General features: G+C 44.7%; 2 protein-coding genes across 2 annotated transcripts; both read right to left on the reverse strand.

Annotated features, from left to right (window-relative positions):
* Positions 1 to 3,383: 3,383 nt before the first annotated feature.
* LOC311311303 (uncharacterized protein) lies at positions 3,384 to 7,957 on the reverse strand. The gene is made up of 2 exons (XM_084440983.1): positions 6,107 to 7,957; positions 3,384 to 5,208 (listed from the first exon to the last, which is right to left on the reverse strand). The coding sequence occupies exon 1, from the start codon at positions 7,831 to 7,833 to the stop codon at positions 6,883 to 6,885; it is 951 nt and encodes a 316-aa protein (XP_084297109.1). The 5' UTR covers positions 7,834 to 7,957; the 3' UTR covers positions 3,384 to 5,208; positions 6,107 to 6,882.
* A 2,441-nt stretch (positions 7,958 to 10,398) lies between these two features.
* Positions 10,399 to 16,516, reverse strand: LOC311329617 (THAP domain-containing protein 6-like; the record flags this gene model as incomplete). The annotated part of the gene is made up of 8 exons (XM_084461498.1): positions 16,397 to 16,516; positions 15,155 to 15,498; positions 13,328 to 13,461; positions 12,515 to 12,707; positions 11,628 to 11,729; positions 11,063 to 11,273; positions 10,506 to 10,805; positions 10,399 to 10,403 (listed from the first exon to the last, which is right to left on the reverse strand). Exons 2-8 carry the CDS (start codon positions 15,221 to 15,223, stop codon positions 10,399 to 10,401), a joined length of 1,014 nt encoding a protein of 337 aa, XP_084317624.1. The 5' UTR covers positions 15,224 to 15,498; positions 16,397 to 16,516.
* Between the last annotated feature and the right edge of the window lie 5,055 nt (positions 16,517 to 21,571).

Below are 21,571 nucleotides of genomic sequence, written 5' to 3' on the forward strand. Positions count from 1 at the left end.
CCCCCCCAAAAAAAAAAGTGCTAGGATGGGGTCTTATTGTTTGTGACCTTCAAATTCACACTGTATACAGTTAGCCTAATATTGACTCACACCATTCAAAAGAAAAGGGGAGGGGGGAATAAGACAAGACAGAAAAATTGTTTGGTAACCCTTCCTTTTACAGTCCCCTAATTACTAAGTATTTACCTAGTGAATATATTTGTAGTATATTATTGGGTAATTGCCACTGGTAATAAGTAGAGGAACTACAGTTGAAATACAAAAAAACCTCTGCTATCCATCAACTCAACTGTGTAGTTGTGACCGGTTTAGGTTGATATGGAAAGGGGAATAATCTATTACAAGGTACATGGTAGGAGCCTGGTCAGTAGGGGGAGGAGAGTACAGGCTGCCTCTGATGCTGTTGGGTACTCCATATCCACGAGGCCTCTGGTTGTTCTGTCCAAACTGTGTCTTAATCATAGTCATCATCATGTGATATGGGTGCTGTTATGAATGGGAGGACCAGGTTCCACTGGGTTCTGTGATGCTAGAACATCTAATCTAAAGGATGTTGTAGACCTGATGCTGATGTTTCCTCATTCTGGGGTTGGGCTCGGGCCGTGGCCTGGTGCTGGGGTTAGGTCTGGGTGACAATATGACCACAGTGTCACCAGACACACACCGAGGGAAGCAGAAGCTCTATAACTCTGCACAAACAATAGAATTTTTATTTTTTCTACCCCTGGTTCTTCTGGCCAAAGTATGTTTACTGTTATGTTCCATCTGTGGGTGGTATTGTGTTGCAATGAAAAATTTATATAAATCATGATGTTTTTCATTGGTATTGGCTAACACAGGCTTATCCCAAGGCAACGTATTTTGACTACTTGCTTATTTGCTAGGCTATTTTTACATCCTCTTACATAACTAAGAACTTGATGAATAACTTTTATATTGACAAAACAATTTGTCAACTGTAGTTTTGTAAGTTTTTACAACACTATTATTAGGCTAATTGGCAGCACAAATAATTACTCTTTATAACTTATGTGTTCGTAGATCTATTTAAAAGCTGCACATGATACTGAAGAAATTTGGAGAAATATCAGACCACATCAAAATCACCTGGATGGATCTGGAGGGGTTTTAATCAATGTTTTTCCTCAGGTCTGTGATAATTGTGGAACGCTGTGTCCTTGATGACCTTGTGAAGGGCAGATGTGGGGGTCAGGTCCATGTAGCCTACCTCTGAACTTCAGCATTGGTGTAGGGAATCTTGGGCATCCATCTGTGGCATACGGCTGTAACACACCACCTCATCTATCTCCTTCCGGACCTTCTCTGAGGGGAGGAGAGGAGGGGAGGGGAGGAGGAGAGGGGAGAAGAGAAAGGAAGGTATTTATTGAGATGGATTTCACATGGGACTGATCAAGACTATCACGATCAGTATCCTACTATGTTAGCTATCTTGGATGTGAGGGAATCTGATCATCGTCAGGAAGCACCGTCTCCGTGTTGGGGTAGTGGTCTCTGTCCCAGCTGCAAAAAGGTTCCATGTGGTTGACAAGTTATCATAGTTGAACTGACTTGGGCAGGTCTTTCTCCTACAGTAGGACAAGCGTTTGCCTCAGAAAACATGCCATACATCAACCACTAGGAATACAGTGCCATCTGGTGGCTACTTAACGCAATTGCATCATGTTTTCCACTTCCTGCATCTTCACCAGAAAGGCCTCGATGAAGTCCTCTCTGCTCTGAGGGGTCCATGTTCTTCAGTCTTTTTTCGGGCCTCGGTCAGGTCGGTAACCAAGAACCCGATGGTCACTCTGACAGAGCTCCAGCGTTCCTCTGTGGAGATGGGAGAACCTTCCAGAAGGACAACCATCTCTGCAGCACTTCACCAATCAGGTCTTTGTGGTAGAGTAGACAGACAGAAGCCACTACTCAGTAGAAGGCACATGACAGCCTGCTTGGAGTTTGCCAAAAGGTACCTAAACAAAACTCTCTGGTTTGATGAAACCAAGATTGACCTCTTTGGCCTGAATGCCAAGTGTCATGTGTGGAGGAAACCAGGCGCCGCTCATCACTGGGCCAATACCATCCCTACGGTGAAGCATGGTGGTGGCAGCATCACGCTGTGGGGATGTTTTTCAGAGGCAGGAACTGGGAGACTAGTCAGGATCGAGGGAAACATGAATTCAGCGATGTACAGAGAGATGCTTGATGAAAACCTGCTCCAGAGCGCTCTGGACCTCAGACTGGGGCGAAGGTTCACCTCCCAACAGAACAACAACCCTCAGCACACAGCCTGAAGCCTTGTGATGTGATCGTGATTTAAAATATACATATTAGGCAAAACATATTCAATCAAGTTCTGTTTTATTGTGCATAAACTGCTGAGGTAGAAAATGACAGGGGTTTTCACATTTCTCTCAAAATAGTAGTTCTTCAGTGATGAATCCATATGCATCCACCTGACAAAATGTTGTGATCAAAACAAGATGAATATAAAATCCACTCATCCCTGGAGTCCCCCCTCCCCCATAGCATGATAAATAACTAAACCGTAATACCATGTAATTACACTGTAGTCCCTATGTAACTACAATGTTGCCACTTCATGATCATCAGATAGAGCAGATTGACTTCGTTTTGACTCACCTTGTCACAGGTGTGCTGGGTCAGAACACTCCATTAGTGGATCTGACCATTGACCAATTATCCCCGTTCAGCTGTTTTGACAAATAATTTTTCGAAGGATTTTCCCATAATTTTTTAACACATTTCTGTGACTATAATTCTGCACTTAATGGGTAAAGTAGACTTACAACTACTATGATAATGTAACCTTGGGATGTTTGTGGAATTGGGAACATAAATGTGGGCTACCACTTGAAGAATGACAAATATACAGTACATGAATGTGATGAGCTTACAAACAAAACTGATAGCTAGAACCAAATTTCCATGATTTTTCCAGGCCTGGAAAATGAAATGTCAAATTCATAAATTTTTCCAGGATTTCCATGACTGTGGGAATCCTGTTACGGTTTGCAGAAGTAGGGCCCAGCCGAGACCTTGGTTCGCTGCAAAAGACCTTGGAATCTAGTTTGTTATTTAGCATTTATAAACCCTGTTATAAGGTTATTTACTATCATATACAACATCCTACATTTTGACGAATTGTGCACTCTTGAGATATTAGCGCTCATGTCACAGCTAAGTACACAATGGATCTCTAAGGGCAATGGGCATTAGGGTTGTCACGATACCAAATTTCTGTTTCGATACCAATATGTATTTCGATACTTTTCGATACTTTTTGTAAAAAGGTGGAACACTCTCAAATGTCAACATTTTCCTTTATTTTAAACCAGACTTTGGGAACAATAACAACGATGAATAAAATAAATAATTGGCATGGGATATTAAAATTTTCAAACCTTTAAAACAGTGAGAACAAGTAAAATAAAGCAATGCCATTCAAATTAAAGTCACCATGTAAAATAAAATACTGTAGCAGCAAAAACTCCTCCTAGGGTGGCTGGCGGGCTATCACTGTTTTTCTTTTTTCAGGTTCCTAGCCAAGAAAACAAGAATGTCTACATTTTCCTCGGTCAGTCTAGAACGCCTTGGACTGCATATATTCCCAGATGTGCTGAAGACACGTTCAGATGCACAGCTTGATGCTGGAATACACAGATACTGTCTTGCAAACTGAGCTAAGATGGGCAGCTCTACCTGGTGTTGCTTCCACCATACCAGGGGGTCCTCTGCAGGGCTGATTTCTCTTAATTGTCTATAATCAGTCATCTCTCCTTCTAGTTTATCACTGGGTGTTGTCATGGGTGTGGCAGAATCCTGTCTAGTATCTGCCCCCTTCTTTTCTGAGGTGATACTGCAGAGCAAACTCTTTAGGTCACTTCTCTTCTTCTTTGATGTAGATGCTCCTGCTGCGTCATCCACTGACTCGTCTTGTTTCTGGCTGGGCTCCCTAGGAAGATGAACTGTGTCAACTTTTAGGAGAAGTTCTCTCTTAACTTCTTCTTCCATAGTAACAAACATATTTTTAAATCTTGGATCTAGGAATGTGGCGATGTTTAGTGTCATCTTCAGATTGTACTCATCATATCTCTTTTCAAAGTCTTCTTTACTATTGTGCTTCATTTCCCGCGTCAGTGGACTGTCACCTTCCTCATCTTCCAGGCAGGCTCTTATCTTCCATATGAGTGGCAGGACTGATGAGAGAGTTGCTTCTTTCTCTCCACTTAGGGCATCTGTGAATTCACTGAGTGGAGCCAAGACATCCCTTACCGTTTCCAGAGTTGTCATGTCTGAGTCTTTGGGCATCAGGTGCCACTTCTTTCTATCATCCGCCAGAACTGCAGAGACGGCTTGTTGCTGCTCACAGAATCGTTCCACCATGTCATAGGTGGAACCCCAGCGGGTGGGCTCATCATGAATTAGTTTATGCTGTGGTAGCTTTAAAGAGGCCTGTTTCTCTTTCAGCATTCTTGTCATCTTATTGGACCTGGAGAAGGCAGAGATGGTCTTCCGGAGTCGGGACAGAGAGCTAGCCACGCGATCTGTCGCTATGGCTTTCTTGACAGCCAAATCCAGGTTGTGGCCAAAGCAGGGTATCCAGCTGAAGTCAGCAAACGCCTTGCGGTTATTAGAAGCATTATCTGTTGTGATACCAGACATTTTGGTCATATCCAACCCCCATGACTCTGTTACAATATCTTCCAGGGCTTCCTTCAGACTTTCAGCTGTGTGGTCAGACTGCAATGCAGAGCATCCTAGGCACCAGGACTCCATTTTCCAGGCTTCTGTAATATACTGGAGTGTTACAGCCATGTATGCACTTGCAGTTCTGCTCGTCCAGAGGTCTGTAGTGCAGGCAAAGAAAGGCTTTGCTGCTAGCTGTGCACTGATCATAGACCTTGTCTCGTCATATATCTTGGGAATTTCATTATACATGAAAAAATTCCTTGACGGGAGGTCATACTTTTTGTCCAAATTATGTACAAGGTTTCTGAACCCAGCTTTCTCTACTGAATATATTGGCACTTGATCCATACAGATATACTCTGCAACTGCCCTGTTGAGCCTTTTAGCATCTTTGCTGTCCTTTGGGTACTTAATATGCTGTTGAAAGACATCTTGGAGAGTAGGTTGCTTCTGAGTGGGTGGTGTCACCCTCTCTGAGCCGGCAGCACTAGACTTCTGTAATTGGGGGAGGGAGGGGGTACAGTATTTTAATTAACATGGTCATTTTAATTTGTATGCCATTGCTTCATTTTACTTGTTTCATTGTTCAAAAGGTTTGTGTTTTGAAACTATAGGCCACATTAAACGGAAAAGAAAGACATTAAATGGAATAGAAAAATAAATTGAGGCTCATTCTATCATCTACAGGACTGTCTCAGAAAATTAGAATATTGTGATTTTCTGTAATGCAATTACAAAAACAAAAATGTCATACATTCTGGATTCATTACAAATCAACTGAAATATTGCAAGCCTTTTATTATTTTAATATTGCTGATCATGGCTTACAGCTTAAGAAAGGATCCTATCTCAGAAAATTAGAATATTCTGGGAATCTTAATCTTAAACTGTAAGCTATAATCAGCAATATTAAAATAATAAAAGGCTTGCAATATTTCAGTTGATTTGTAATGAATCCAGAATATATGACATTTTTGTTTTTTTTAAATTGCATTACAGAAAATAAAGAACTTTATCACAATATTCTAATTTTCTGAGACAGTCCTGTAGGATAGGATTAGATATTGTAGGCTAATGGAATGTTTTACAAAAGTGTGTTTCAATATAATAATAATTGTTTCATATAATTAATTGCCTTAATGCTTTATAATATATATGAAACATTAAATAATATTAAAATACATAAAAATATATTAAAGTTATATTCTAGTCTGTGGAATTTATTTAAATATTTTAAGAATTTTTGTATTTTTTTTAAAAATTGCATTGATTAACCATGGACATGTTTTAACTCTGTATGTAGGCTGCATTAGGTTTACTACGGGGCTGGGAGAGGCTCTGTACTTCTTTCATTGACATGACAGTGCAGTGAACTGGTGAACAAAGTTATCACCTGTCTTTCTTTATTGAAGTCGCGGAACAAGTCCGCGTGGTTGTCCTTCAAATGTTTCGATAAGTTCGAAGTGTTGCCTCCTTTAGCGAGGCACACTTTGTAGCAGCGCTTGCACTGCGGTGCATCTGGGTTCAGTGGCTCGCCCTTATCGTTGGGTTTGAACCCGAAATACTTCCATACCGTACTTCGGGCCCCCATTTTCTCCAAGAGTACGGGCTTTTCTTCAGTTGCCATCTCTCTGTATTGTCTTTTCAACCCGCTCTGTCTGTGTAATACGCGACTTCTCCTTTCTGTCTCTCCTCCTCCGCATGCGAGTGGGAGGGGGAGGCGGCTCTGCCTCTGCAACTACGTCACACTCGCTGAGCTCGCCGTGCTTAAAGAGACAGGCTCCAATTTACCAATTTGTCTGCATAGAAAAAATATATAAAAGTACCGTTTGTTTTTAAATGCTGGTATAGTACCGTTTTCAAAACTCTAGTACCGTGGTACTATACTGGTACCGGTATACCGTGCAACCCTAATGGGCATACAGTATATAAACCCATAAAGATCCATTGAGTACTCTGTGTGTGCGACAAGAGCAATGAGCACTAATATTTCAAGAGTGCACAATCTGTCAAAATGTTGATACGGACTGTTCATCATAAATAACCTCATAACATGGCTTATAATGCTAAATACCAAACTAGTCCTTTAAGAGTCAGTAACAGATAGAGTTCAGTTACTTCAGTCCATTTCAGACATGACGTAGCTACAGTTCCATCTCTAGTTCAGTTTTACATCGAGAAACACTTGTGATGCTTCAGGTTTCTCAGGTAGGAGAAGCTCTTGCCACACTTGTCACACATGAACAGCTTTTCTCCGGTGTGGATCTGCTGATGGGCCTTCAGACTGTTTCCCTGGTTGAAACTACGGCCACACGTGTCACAGCTGAAGGGCTTCTCTCCCGTGTGGATGCGCTGGTGTCGCTTCAGGTTGCCCACGTTGTTGAAACACTTCACACACGTGTCACAGCTGAAGGGCTTCTCCCCGGTGTGAACGGCCTGGTGGGTATTCAGGCTACCCTGCTGTGTGAACATCTTACTGCAGATGTCGCAGGTGAATGGCCTCTCGCCAGTGTGCGTCTTCAGGTGCGTCTTCAGGTAGAAGGGGGATTTGAAGGCCTTGCCGCAAAGGCCGCAGTGGTGGGCCTTCTCCACCGCGTGCTCCTGCTGGTGGGAGCGCAGGTGGGCCAGCGAAGCCAGGGAGCTGTTGCACACTGAGCACATGCAGGGCATCTCCGCCACATGGGACTGTAGGTGAGTCCTGAGGGCGCTGAGGCAGGTTGACTCCGCCCCACACGCCACGCAGGTGAAGGGCTTCTTGCCGGAGTGGGAGCGCTGGTGCATCTTCAGAGCGCTCCGCTGGATGAAGCTCTTTCCGCACATGTGGCAGTTGAAGGGCCTCTCGCCGGTGTGGATCCTCTGGTGGGCCTTCAGGGTGTCCGCCTGGTTGAAGCTCTTACCGCACGTCTGGCAGCTGAACGGCTTCTCGCCGGTGTGGATCCGCTGGTGCCGGTGCAGGTTCCCGGGTAAGCTGAAGCTCTTTCCGCAGACCTCGCAGTCGTAGGCCCGCTCCCCGGTGTGGACGATCTGGTGCATCTTGAGGCCGCGGGCGCGGTCAAAGCTCTTGCAGCACTCGCCGCAGTGGAAGGGCCGGAGGCCGGTGTGAAGCCTCTGGTGGTTCATCAGCAGCTGTTTGAGGGTGAAGCCCTTCCCGCACACGTTGCAGGCGTGCGGCCGCTCGCCCGTGTGAAGGAGCGTGTGGGAGTCCAGGCTGCGTTTGAAGGAAAAGCCCCTCCCACACTGCGGACAAACGAAGGGCTTCTCAGCAGCTGCATGGACCGCCTGGTGGGCCTTGAACTGGATCAGCTTGCTGAAGGTCTTCCTGCAGTGCTTGCAGCTCAGCTGAGGCTCATTCATGTTTCTGGGACGGACCCGCCGAGCCCCGGGGACCCTGGGTGTGGATAGCCTTCTGGGCTTTGCTGCGTAACCCTGGCCCCCTGGGTCCCCTGCCTGGTAGTCTGGGCTGCTTTTGTCCTGATCCTGGGCCTCTGGAAAGAGCCCTTCATCTGAGACGGTGTGGACCAACTCAAGACCGTCCTCTGTGATGACTTTCTGGATCTTGTCCTCCACAGAGGAGTGCTGGGATGGAAGGAGAGAGGGAGGGGGGGGGGGGGGGAGGGAGTTGATGAGAAAGAAACAGAGAGGGACATAAGAACCCAGGTTTCCTTGACATCTATAATGCAAGGAATGCACCATTCCAGCGTTCTCGGAGGTGTAACCTCTGTGAATTTAACTGCAGTGGGACTCGCACCTCATAAGCTGTTCCTTTCCACAGGTGGATGATGGGGGATTGTCTCACTTCTGAATCACCTGCAGTGAGGACTGAAAAGAGATCAAAACAATCGAAATCAGTTCAAAAAGCACTGGCTTTACAGCCTAGGATCAAATTCTTCAATACTAATCCAGTCAACATAAGTGTGTAAGGGTAGGTAGGGGCCAGGGGTTGTTCCAGGACCAGGCTGAGGGATGGATGTCTCAAACACAGACTTAACGTCGATCTAGGTTGAAAATGATACCCTGGTTAGGGGTCCAACATAGTAGCGAAGGAACCCTATTGTAATTGATGGTATTCTTATTAATTATAAAATTAATAAAAATATTTCTTTCTTGCTCTGAAAATTAAATTTAATGTAATTTATTGCTTTATAAATGTTCTCAGCCATTAGACAAATATATTCCAGGAGTTTGCTCCAGGTTGCCTGTTTTAAATATCTGTGTGGTTTTTATGGCTCTGTGTGCTACTAACCCTGTTCTGCCTTCCCTCTCCCGAGTGCCTCTCTCTCTCCCTCCTATCTTCTAACCAGGTCCAGTGGATGTCCCACTGTCACCAGCAGACCTCCCGGAGTCCGATAGATACCCCCGTGTCTGCTGTGGATGTCGTAGCATTTAGTTAACACACACACGTACACACAGACATACACCAGCCCACTTCCGGCTTTAGGCCTGGGCCATAGCAAACACACACCAGTATTTGCCATGTCTCTCCTATGATGCTTTTTTAGCCTCTCTTACTCTGAAATGTAATTTAATGTAATGTATTGCTTTATGAATGTTCTTAGCCGGTAGACAAACATACTCCTGGAGCTTGCTCGATCGCCTTGTTGAGAGGGGTCAGGGAAGAATTTTTACAGCTCACTTATCTGGCCCCCGGGTGATTACTGTTTTTTTGCTTCCCTCTGGAATATGTAGAGAGTGGGTCATATGCCCACCTCCCTTGTTCTCTGTAAAGCGCAGTGTGTTGCCTCTGGGTATGAAATGCGCTATACAAATAAAGCTTTGATTGAAAGCAAACCAATAAACACTTCATGCAAAAAGCTGGTGCTCAAATCCTGGCAATTCATTAGTTCGCAGGAATCCCTGCGACACCAATCAGTAACAACTTCCGCGATCAGGTGTTCCCACCCATAGATATGCCCCGCCCATCTAACCTGGGCTAGCATCTCTCATTTGCTGCTACGACCTGTCAATCTTTCAATTTTGTACCATCGATACGCCCCTCAGAACACCAGCTTGAGCTGCGAGGTGGCACAGACTCTATTATGTACTGTAGTATGCGGAGCGTAGCGATTCAACATAATATTTGAGTCTGGAGAGACACTTGCCGCCGGGTGATGGTGGCCAGCCCCTTTAGTTTAGTTAGTATTTCATATATTTTTCAGGATTTAGGTTTATATAGGATTACAGCCCCCCCAGTTTGTAGCCCTGATTACATGCTTGCAACATTATAGACTGTAATATAGACTGTAACGTTTTGCCCGTGGTGAAGCTGTGACACAATGACCTCAATATAGAGTAGATGGCGCTGTCATACCATACTGAATCCAGCGAGAACCAGCTATAAACCTTAACTGGTCATTGGCTGGTCTTGCTGGATTTAACTGGTGGGCCACCCTGTCAGACTACCCCCCCCCCCATCTGTCACTCTACCCCCCTGTCTGTCACTCTACCCCCCTGTCTGTCACTCTACCCCCCTGTCTGTCACTCTACCCCCCTGTCTGTCAGTCTGCGGCTGGGTGGTATATAAAATAGCGTCCGTGGTAAACGTGTGTCCCAATGACCTCAATACAGGGTAGAGGGCGCTGTCATACCCTTATGGAAAATCAAGTGAGAACCAGCTACAAACCTTAGCTGATCATTAGCTGGTCTTGCTGGGTTTACCCGTCTGTCTGTTCAGTCTCCGCCTGTCTGTCAGTCTTAAGGGGGTGTAACCGGTGGTCTCATTGCCGCTTACGGCTTTAATTTCAATGGTACTTAGTGTGTCACATTCAAAATACAGTGTTGCAGACAGACCCTACCTCTCTGTGTCTGGTTACTAATCTTGATGGCGTCTCCGCAGCCGCTGTTCTCTGACGTGCCCTCCCTCCCCCCGCTGCCATCCAGACCGCCCCGTAGCTCCGCCTCCACGACCTCCAGCAGCATCCTCAGCTCTTCCTGCTCCGCCTCACTCTGGCAGGCCTCTGGAGGAAGCTCCTCAGTTTGTTCTGCTGCTAGAGCAGAGGACACCTCAACGGCAGATAGGGACACGGTGGCATCCTGTGCTGCAGCATTCCTTGGAGAGACACCGCACCGGACCATGAGACCGTTATTCCAGCCCCCTAAAAAAACAAACAAGCACACACACACAAGCACATAGATATTTACTCTTTTCAGACGACAAAGACTTTTTGAAAAGACAATTTATGAGCCTCTGAAATCCCTCTGGTCTTTTGTGTACTTGCGGCACTGTTTTGACAGGAGGTCTATCGGATGATCTGAAATGTAGTCAGCACAGACTAACTAGTACAGTAAGTGCCCTTGAAATAATAACTAACAAAGTCTAAAAAAGATGGGAAAGTGTACATTGTCATTTTACCCGAGTACAAATCGAGCCTCTTTTTCAGCTCTTGGGTTATGAGGTGCTTCCCCTTCAGATGCTCCAGGAGACCGTTCACTATGACTTTTGCCCTCCGCTCTCGGTCCTTTGTGTTCCTCACCTCTCGCTCCAGACCCTCCACCCTAGCCAGAGCTTCGTTGAGTCTGGCCTTCAGATCAGTGGGAGACGCAGGCAATGCATAGGAGTGGTCCTAGTAGAAAGAAGAATGAAAAAGTGTCATGTTTGTATCACATCACTCGGTTGTTTGTTGGATAGCTAGTACAATGTACTATCAGCTGACCCGCATTCATAATCTCATCACCCCTGAATTCCACTGCCAGCAACGTGGGTTTGAGTGTGTGTGTGTGTGTGTGTGTGTGTCAGGGACGCATATTCTACACTAGAATGTTTGAATGTCTGCATGTGTATGAGTGTATCTGAAAAGAGTGGCAGAAAGAGATAGAGGGAAAGTGATTGAGAGAGAAGTTTGAATATGACAAGGGCCATGATGCTCATACAGTAGCTGTTTGGGGCATAGCTACTGTAGTACTGTACAAATACTCACAACATTAGGCAGCGGTTCCGTCTCTTGGAAATGCACAGAACGGTCCACTGACAGGCTCTCTTCAGCCTTCCTTGAGGTCCGTGTTGTCCTGGTTGCCACTGGCTAAAGTGGAAGAAAAAAAATACTTAAAACAACTTTAAGTATGTCACAGTGCAATACACACGTTTAAGTATGCATAATTGATTCATCAACATTCAGAAAGAACCCCCCCAAAAAACTACATTTTAAGTGTGACATTGACTACCTATCAAATCCTTGTTATAGCCTAGTGATGATACACCTACTCTTTGGAAACTGAAGACTGACGGTTTAGCTTCATCCCGAATCCTGACCCGTCCTGTCAAAAGTCCTCCAGTCTAACGTGCTCACTGCGGTCTAGAGTACTCACTGGCGTTAAAACCTTCCCTTCTTACAGATACTTCCCACCACAGACATAGTAGAACTAGACTGGCCATTGTGCTGTAGAATTCCAATGTGCTGTAGAATTCCAATGGACTGACGTCAGACGTGGCAGCCATCTTGTGCAGGGCATCCCACTATGTGATGTCAATGATCCCACAGATTCACTGTGCATCAATCAATCAATCAAAGCTTTATTTGTATAGCGCATTTCATACCCAGAGGCAACACAATGCGCTTTACAGAGAACAAGGGAGGTGGGCATACATGTATATTTTAAATGGTAGATGTATCTGGATCATCTGGGAGAAAGTACCTGTAACCTGGGTTGAAAAAGCTCAACCCTGGCCTTTACCTGTGTTGATTCAACCTGGGTTGAAAGTTCCGTCCCAGGTTGAAAATGCGAGTCTAAAACGGCAGGTATATTCAACCAGGGGGCCCACCATCATTGGCATACAGAATGCAGAAAGCCTTAATGATACACCTACTCTTTGGGAATGAGCCGGGAAGTTAAAGACTGATGGTATGACACCAGATCTAATCCGGACAGTCTGACCGGTCCTGTCAAAGTCCTCTGCCTTGAAATGGTTGCTGCAAACGACAGAGTCTTCTTTGGCAGCAAAATCTTTCCTTTTGAGGGCGACTTCCCACTTCTTCCTAAGATCGGCGTCTTTGGGAAATCTTCAGAGAGAGGGAAAAGTAGCGAGAGAAATAACAGCCAACATTACACAGTCATGTAACATTTTTCAAAAAAGAATGTTCATTCACTCATTAAATTTAAGGTTAAGGACTAACAATTAGGGATGAGACGGTATGGATTTTTGCATTACCGTACTAGTACGGTATCTAGTTACAGGGTAGCCTACGGCTTACGGTATTTCACCTCCCCAACACATAAAAAACAAGTATTTTAATTTGAAGGAACTACAGTGCAAAACATGATGGAAAATCACACTATAATAATTAAGCTTAGTTTAGCAAGCTTATATTAAATTACAAAATTAAATGTTGCAAGCAACTTGAAATGTGAAGTTTCAGCATGCAGCGCATTATTGTGTAATAGGCTACCTATTGTGTAGTACCGTAAACGTAATACAGTAAACACAGGGAATGTCACGGTTCTAATACCGTGGACATTTTATGGTTTTACGGTATACCATCTCATCCCTACAATTTATTGTATGGTGTGGTGGTGTGTCAGTGTCATACATGTAGCCTAAACTGTGAGATGAGCGCACGCACACATTCAAAGCACTCTCAACATTGTTATAAGACCAAATGAAAGCAAGAATGTGTTTTACCTGTGAAAGGTAATTCCTTGTCTTCTGTTTTCCCCAGTACGTCGGTTTGTACAACCGTATGCTGTGCAAGAGGCAGGCATTTCTCTGCGTATTTTCAGCACTCTACACAGAAGAAGAACCTTGAGGAACCTTTTCTGTGAATGGGAAAAATTGTGCATTCAGATGAAACAGATCCAGATGTTTCACACTACTACAAGTTAGTTACCGCTACGTTAGCTAGCTACTGCCGTCACCCCGACTGATAGCGGCGCTCCGCGTGGCTTTGTTTACATACATGTTTAAATACAAGTTTGACAATTAGCTATATGAGGGACTATCTCTATACCCACATAAAACAAGTCAAGTCAAGATACTACATATATATTCTTTATGTCTATATAACAGAGGAAATGTAGGCTATATGTTCAATATTTTGTTCATATTGGTATACAAAATGTTATTTCAATGGCTTATTTGACCAAAACCCTTCATCCCTGTGGGTCCAGTCTGAGTCAGGTCATGCTGTTGACAAAGACACGGTGGTGGAGGAGCCTGTTTCTCAACTCACTAATGACGCTGATACCCGCTGCGAGGCTGACGGGGTGGACAATAACTATATTGCCCCTTACTTACAGACTGACACGGTCCTCACTCAGGTCAGTCTTCCCCTTGACTCTGATGAGACACAGACTGTTCCCAGCAACGACTCTGTCATACCTCAAATCTCTGGTCACCATCATGACGACCCACAGCTCGTACCTGGGCATGACTCTACCCAAGTTACGGTCAGAGATGGGATAGCTACAAGAGCCGGGAGTGTAGTCAAGCCAGTCAGGCTTATAGAGAACATGGTTCAGAGGGCTGTTACATGGCGATTGTTGCCGCTACACAGAGCTGTCAGTAGCGTAGAGTGTTTTCTCCACTTCAGTTTTGTGTTGTTATTGTTTTTGAGACACTATCAGACATAAGTGCCAGCAGACCGGGTATAATGAGGTGTAGGCTGCATCTTTATGTTCCAGAAGGGTTGGAGGCCTGATCAACCTCCCTACTGTTTTCTGATCTGTTTCCACTGGTAGTTTTTAACTGAACTCAAAGATTAGATCTTTGATAGTTGGTCCAGGAGGGCAAAGGTGTCATCATAAATATGTAGTGTTTTAATGAAGCTTTGATGCGGAAAGATGCTGGTGAAATTTGGCAATTCAAGGCGTTCAGGATTTTGGCAAATTTAAGGAGGGGAGAATGTAACAGAGGAAATGTATATCTTCAATATTTTGTTCATATTGGTATACAAAATGTTATTTCAATGGCTTATTTGACAAAAATCCTTCATTCTGTGGTCCTATCATTCTATGCTTTTCTTTTGAAATTGACTTATTTTGACGCGATGCATATTGGGTTTTCATAGCTCTAGCAGTCAATCTGATTCTGACCATCAGAGGTCTGGTCCGTGGTAACAACCTGAATGCTGTACGTGTATGTGTGCAAACCATTACAGAGAGAGCGAGAGAGAGACCCGGGATTCAATAAAAGAATGGTTAATCCAAGAAGTCGTCAGGATCATCATTCACCAACAAAAGACATTCGTAGCACCAGAGACACAACGCATAGTCGGCCCAAACCGGCTACATATGCTTCCCACTGCCTCCTCAGCTCTTTCCCCTTGGGAACCCTTTAAAAGTGAGAAAATATAAAAATAGGTTTGGAGAACAACGTCAATAAATGTTAATTATGGGCAATCTCTTATAAAGTCTCAGCTTTCACAACGTTAGCTATGTCTGGCCCTGGTGGCCTTTGCTCGCAACATGTTATAATGACCAAATACATTCAACAATAATTGTTCAGTCTTACCTGTGAAAGGCAATTCCCCGTGATCTGGTTTGGATTGTGCGAATGTTTGTACAGCCCCAAGCTGCACATGAGTAAGGCTTATTTTCTGAGGTAGCCTTCTGTGTAGCTTAGCCTTTTCGGGATAGAAACTTTTTTTTGACTCAACGTAGATCATGAACTATTCAATATAAACACGACTCATTGAAAATGTAAACCTGTAGAAAATGGTATCAAGAAAACCGCAGATTTCTCGTTTACTTGTATTTCTATGTATTCCACACGTTCATCAGGCCAGTCTTCCCTCTCCAATATGGCGGCGACTTAAACGTCGAGCATGGATGACATCACAAGTATTCTTCCGGATCCTGCATTTCAAAATAAAAGTTAAAATCAATCAGTCAATCAAAGCTTTATTTGTATAGCGCATTTCATACCCAGAGGCAACACAATGCGCTTTACAGAGAACAAGGGAGGTGGGCATACGTCCCACCCCCACACATTCCAGAGGGAAGCAAAAAAACAACATCACCTGGGGGCCAGAAAAGTGAGCTGTAAATTTTTTTTTTTTTTTTTTTTAAAGTTCGAAAAACAACTGCTCATGAAAGCAAGGGGCTGTCTCACTTCTGTCAAAGATGCCGCAATCAGACAGCATTCATTTTAACAATTGTTAGATTTTTTTTTTTTTTTTACTGTGACTAAAATAAAATATATACTTATTAGCATGCATTGTAGTATGAACAGAGTGAACTGAACAAAACTATTTTATTCTCGACATATTTGACCTGATTGTGACAATTCCTACAACAATGCATACTAAAACCATCCTAGTACAACAAATATACAATTTCTTAAAATATATCATGTTCATTATGTCAACTGTCATCAAATCATTCTGAGAGGCATTGGCATTACAAGCTAGTTCACACAATGCCGGGGGCAGCTGTTCCTGTTCATGTCATCTCTGGACACACTTGTGTTCTTTAAAGTTTCTCACATAAGCAAAACTCTTTCCACACTTGTCACAGAAGTGCGGCCTCTCTCCAGTGTGAACCTGCATGTGGGCTTTCACATTGTGAGCTTGGCTGAAGTGTTTCCCACAAACCTCACAGCTGAACGGCCTCTCGCCCGTGTGCACGAGCATGTGCCTCTTCAGGTTGCCGCTGATGGTGAACGTCATGCCGCACGTTTCGCACGCGTAGGGCCTCTCGCCCGTGTGGGTTCTCTCATGCATCTTGAGAGTGTTAGGTAGGCCGAAGGACTTACCGCACACGCCGCAGGTATGAGACTTCTCTCCGGTGTGGATCTTCTGGTGAGTAACACAGGCGCCTTTCTGGGTAAAAGTCTTTCCGCACGTAGTGCACTCAAAGGGTTTCTCCCCCGTGTGGACAAGCTGGTGAACCTTCAGATTCCCCAAGGAGCTGAAGCGCTTCCCGCAAGTCTCGCAGCTCCTGGTCTGGGTGACCCTGGGCGCCCCCTGCCTGGCGTGGATCACCTGGTGGTTCCTGAGCGCGTAGTTGTATACGAACGTCTTTCCACAGACGTCGCACATGAACGGCTGAGGCCCGCCGTGGACCTGCATGTGTCCCTTGAGAACGCTGGCCTGGAAGAAGCTCTTTCCGCACACCGCGCACACGTAGGGCTTGGTGCCCGTGTGGAGGAGGCGGTGTCTCTTCAAGTTGGCCTGATGACCAAAACTGGCATCGCAGTCCTCACATTTGAACGCCCTCAGGCCTGTGTGAACGACCTGGTGTGACTTCAGAGCGCGTTCTGTCACGAAGCCCTTGTCGCACTGCTCACATTTAAACGGCTTGTCCATGGAGTGTATCCTTCTGTGTATGGAAAGGTAGCTGGCCTGGGCAAAGCTTTTCCCACAGGTAGAGCAGGTGTAGGGCTTTTCTCCTGAGTGGATTCTCTGGTGCACCAGAAGACTATTCCTGGTGGTGAATCCCTGTCTGCACGTCAGACAGCTGAAAGGTTTGGTGTCTGCGTGGACAAACCGGTGAGACCGCAGCGCTTTCTCCTCGCGGAAGGACTTGCCGCAGAGCGTGCAGCCAAAAGGCCGGCCCTCCGAGTGCCTCCTGGCATGTTTGTTGAGAGACGTCTTGTAGATGAAGGTCTTGCCGCAGCGGTCGCAGCTGTGGCGCTTGTCTCCCGTGTGAACTCTCTGGTGATGCTTCAGCACGCTGCTCAGATGGAAGCTCCTGCCGCACATGTCACACGGAAAAGGCTGTCTCGTTCTCAGGGTCTTTCTGATTATCTGTTTTTCAGGTGTTTCCGTTCCCTCCACAGGAAGCGTCTCCTCAGTAGCTCTGTGTCTCTCTCGGGTGTCACTTGTAGCACTAAGTCTCTCTCTGGAATACCCAGTGCTCCCTGATGGGCTCTCCCCAGGTTCACTGCCAACACCAGAAAGACCTGTGGGTGGAGAGTTTGTCCAGCTTGTGAGTGATGAGACAGATCTACTTACATTACTAACAGTTACGGGAATAATCAATTTGCCAAAAATTGCTTCAGCCTACCTTTGTCACTGGCTGATGTTCTTTCTCTGTCCTCAATACCCTCATTTTCATCCGGGGCACATACATTAGAGCCATCCTGTAAAACACTCCAAGAAAGAGGGAGATAGAAAGACATAAAAACGAATGTGAAATTGTCTTCCATGCAACAATTCCACATCTTCGCAAGACAGAGTCCAGTATTTTCTAAAACTCTGGATGATGTCTCCTGGGCCCACCTGGCCATGTTCCACGGGTGTGTCTGGTGTCTCCGTCTCCAGCCTGGTCCGCAGCCTCTCGTTTTCATGTCGTAGGACTGAGGAGCACTCTGAGAACAGTCTGCAGAGTTTACGAATCACCTCTTGCATCAACAGCTGCATTAAGGAGTCTATCGGCGGCTGTTGGAAAAGATGGGTGCCAAGAGAACACGGCAGGCCAAATATTTATCATCATCACGTTCAACAAATGTCTGTGATTGCCTTGCCACGCTGACCAGACAGGTGCAAGTTTTCACTTGTCTTGAGCTGAGTGTTGTGAATCAGCAAACTTGCTCATTAACGTTGGCAAGTGAAATTGTCCGATTCACAAACGTTTTTTTCCGCTGCAAATTCAAAGATGGAATTACATTGTACGTTAGCCTACACGACCCTCACCAACCAAGCTCAGAAAACAAAAATCGTCTGTTCACCTACCTCTTCAGTGGGTTGTTTCACATTTGGAAAACCCTCCTTCTGGGTGCAAGATATTTCATTGCACGATCCCCCGCTTGACTCTTTCTCTAACGTTACCCTGCTAATTTCTGCAAGAGCCGCTTCGACAAAGATGGACAATATTGAAGTTGCTTCCGTTTGAAATGTCTCGCTTAGTGAAGACATTCTTTGGCAAGTAGCCTAAGCCCGAATTGGTGTTCTAGTTTAGTGTCCCAGTGACTTTGATTCACACTTTGAATCGGTCAACTTGTAAACAACTAAACAGCTAGGTAGCTGAAGTAGGTTTCCTCGTTAGCTTGAGCTTCTACTACGGCATGTTTCCTGTCATACTAATCTTTCAAAATAAAAGTCAGGGAGTTGTATCATCGAGTGCCATACACCAGGATCCAGACGCTTTTCATACTTTTGAGAAATGTATCTTCAAAATACAATAAGTTAATAGCAAATAACACGTATGCTACTTGCTGTGTGGATTGTATGACAGTGTCTGCTCAATACGATTTTGGTCATAAAAACGGGATACACGGTCAGAAGCTACAAAAGTTGTTCTAGAACTGGAGAACTGGAGTTGTTCTAGTCTTGGAGGAGCAGCTGAAGGACAAGGAGCATCAAAGAAAGATGGTGAGTAACTTCAGGGCAGAACTTTGTTCCTTATTTTTGCAGGGAAGTGTTAAGGAAGTGTAAAAGTAAATGATTGTCTTTATGTTTTGCAGACACGATATCTGAGTTCCATTGGCGGCAAAGATCTGCCAGATGTGGTCCGGCGGGTGCTGTCAGCCATTGCCACACACAGAGTGTGGTGTGTCTACAGCGTCCATGGGAAGAGGGGGAAGAAGCCTCTAAAGAATACCCTCTACAATGTCATATTACGTAAGGGATTTTTCATATTTTCGCAAAATAATACATTGTCTTTGCTTCATGCCATGTGCATTGAAACCACTCCCTTTTTGGTTAAAAGGTGCAGTTATGGCCTGTAAGCCAAGTACCACTGTGACGGAGGTGTCTGCCAGTAGTAGGAGACGCTGAAACATGCCCCTGCTCGATGCAAAAAGGTATGTGATGTCAGTCAGTTAATTTTCTCGTATCCAGTGACATGGCATGCTTCCAATGAACGTATGCGACTTCCGTTTACAGCCATTTCTGTCCTTAGGCATCTGCTCCAGCCCAGCTGACCTCCCCAGCCCAGCCCCTGACCGCAGCTCCAGACCTGACCACAGTGGAGTATTCTGATGAGGATGACCTCTTCTTCCCAGACCCTCGATTCAGATGAGGGTGACCTCCAGCCCAGCCCGTCTCCCTAGACCTCCCTTTCCAGCCCGCCAGGATGGATGCCTTTTTTGTAAATAGTTTTTTTTAAATTGTAACCTTTTTTTTGTGGGATACAACTGTCTGTTCCTGGTCTGCCTGCCACAGAATGCGCACTTTGTTTCATTTTTTGTTTTTAGAACTTTTGCAATTGTCAGATAATGGGTTGCTAGCCAGAGCTTGTACATACTTTTATTTTTTTTCTTTCTGGCTATGCGTAATGTGACAGACCGTAAACTTCATCCTTGAAAATATGTATACTTTTAATTTGTTTTTTGCAATGTACTTTGCCTAATAAAATGTTCTAAACTGTTAATGGTGTTCAGTCTCATCTTGGTTTGTATCATAATGCTTGCTGCTATATCCCCATATTATGGTGGCCGACAAGGGCAAACGCGCTACAAAGACCGAAAACATTTCCATTAGGAGAAACGCACTGCAAATACAGAAACGACACAAAGTCAAAAACACATACAAAATCCAAAACAAATACAACAACGGAAACGTGCTGCAGAAAGCCAAAACAAATACATTAACAGCAAACGCGCTGCAAATACAGAAACGATACAAAGTCAAAAACACATACAACCCCCGACAACACATGTAACAAAAAAACGCTGCAAATTCAGTTCACAACACAACGGAAGTGTTCTGGGGGGGAGCGGTAAGTGGAATGAGTTGACAAACTAGCCAACTCTGTGGTCTAGCGAACTGTTACCTCAGTTATCTCCAATCTAAATATTAAACATTGAAAATACATACCCAAAATATAAACTTACATGTTTATGAACAAAAGAACCAAAGAAGAATGGCACAATATTAAAGCCTTAATGTAAAAAAAAAAGAACATAATCACTATAATGTTACCTTTTTTATGCCGCCTTTTCATCTAGCCTTGGCTCTCCTTGGCTTGACGTTCGAACCTCATGGTTCAAATACGTCTCCGGTCCGTTCCACTTATCGTTCCCCCCCCAGAACACTTCCCTTGTGTTGTGAACTGAATTTGCAGTTTTTTTTGTTGCATGTGTTGTCAGGGGTTGTATGTGTTTTTGACTTTGTATCGTTTCTGTAGTTGCAGCGCGTTTGCTGTTAATGTATTTGTTTTGGCTTTCTGCAGCACGGTTCCGTTGTTGTATTTGTTTCGGATTTTGTATGTGTTTTTGACTTTGTGTCATTTCTGTTGCAGCGCGTTTCTCCCTAATGGAAATGTTTTCTGTATTTGCAGTGCGTTTCTCCCTAATGGAAATGTTTTCTGTATTTGCAGTGCGTTTCTCCCTAATAGAAATGTTTTCGGTCTTTGCAGCGCGTTTGCCCTTGTCGGCCACCGTACCATATAGCATTAATTCGTTTTTGTACTGCAAATGCTAAATATAGCCAGTGGTACTGCAAATGCTAAATATAGCCAGTGGTCAGGGTTTAGTAAGTAAGTCACCATATCTGCACCCTGCAAAAAAGACGTGCAGACCAAGTCATATAAATACCTGTAGATCTAGTCTCAGCCAAGTCAGTCTATGACGGTACTTGCTGCTCACGTGTAGATCAGTGTCAGCCAAGTACGTTTATTACGGAAGTTCCTGCCCACGTGATCACGTGCGTTTTTAGCACGCGGCCGCGATTTATGAACGACGTGACGTTCAAACGTAGCGGCTACTAATCGGCAGATCTCGCGTTTCCGTAAATGGCCGCGTAATTTCCGCACGTGGCGCAGATGAATCGTCACCTATAGCGGCCGTATGTAGAACGTTTGCGCAACCTGCGTGTGTTAGTAGGGCTGAGGCTTGTGGTGGTGGTGTGATCTTGATTTAAAATAGCCTACACAAACAAACAAACAAACAAAATAAATTCAATCACGCTCCGTTTTATTGTGCAATAATGTGGATAATAAAAAGGTTATTCCCTGAATCAGCTCATGGTATCAGGATTAGGCTATG

Source organism: Borostomias antarcticus (genome assembly GCF_949987555.1).
Source record: "Borostomias antarcticus genome assembly, chromosome: 1".
In the NCBI taxonomy this organism is placed as follows: Eukaryota; Metazoa; Chordata; class Actinopteri; order Stomiiformes; family Stomiidae; genus Borostomias; species Borostomias antarcticus.

Excerpts from the sequence above, each read along its gene's own strand:
- LOC311311303 (XM_084440983.1), bottom strand. The coding sequence starts at position 7,833 with ATGAACCACCAGAGGCTTCACACCGGCCTCCGGCCCTTCCACTGCGGC.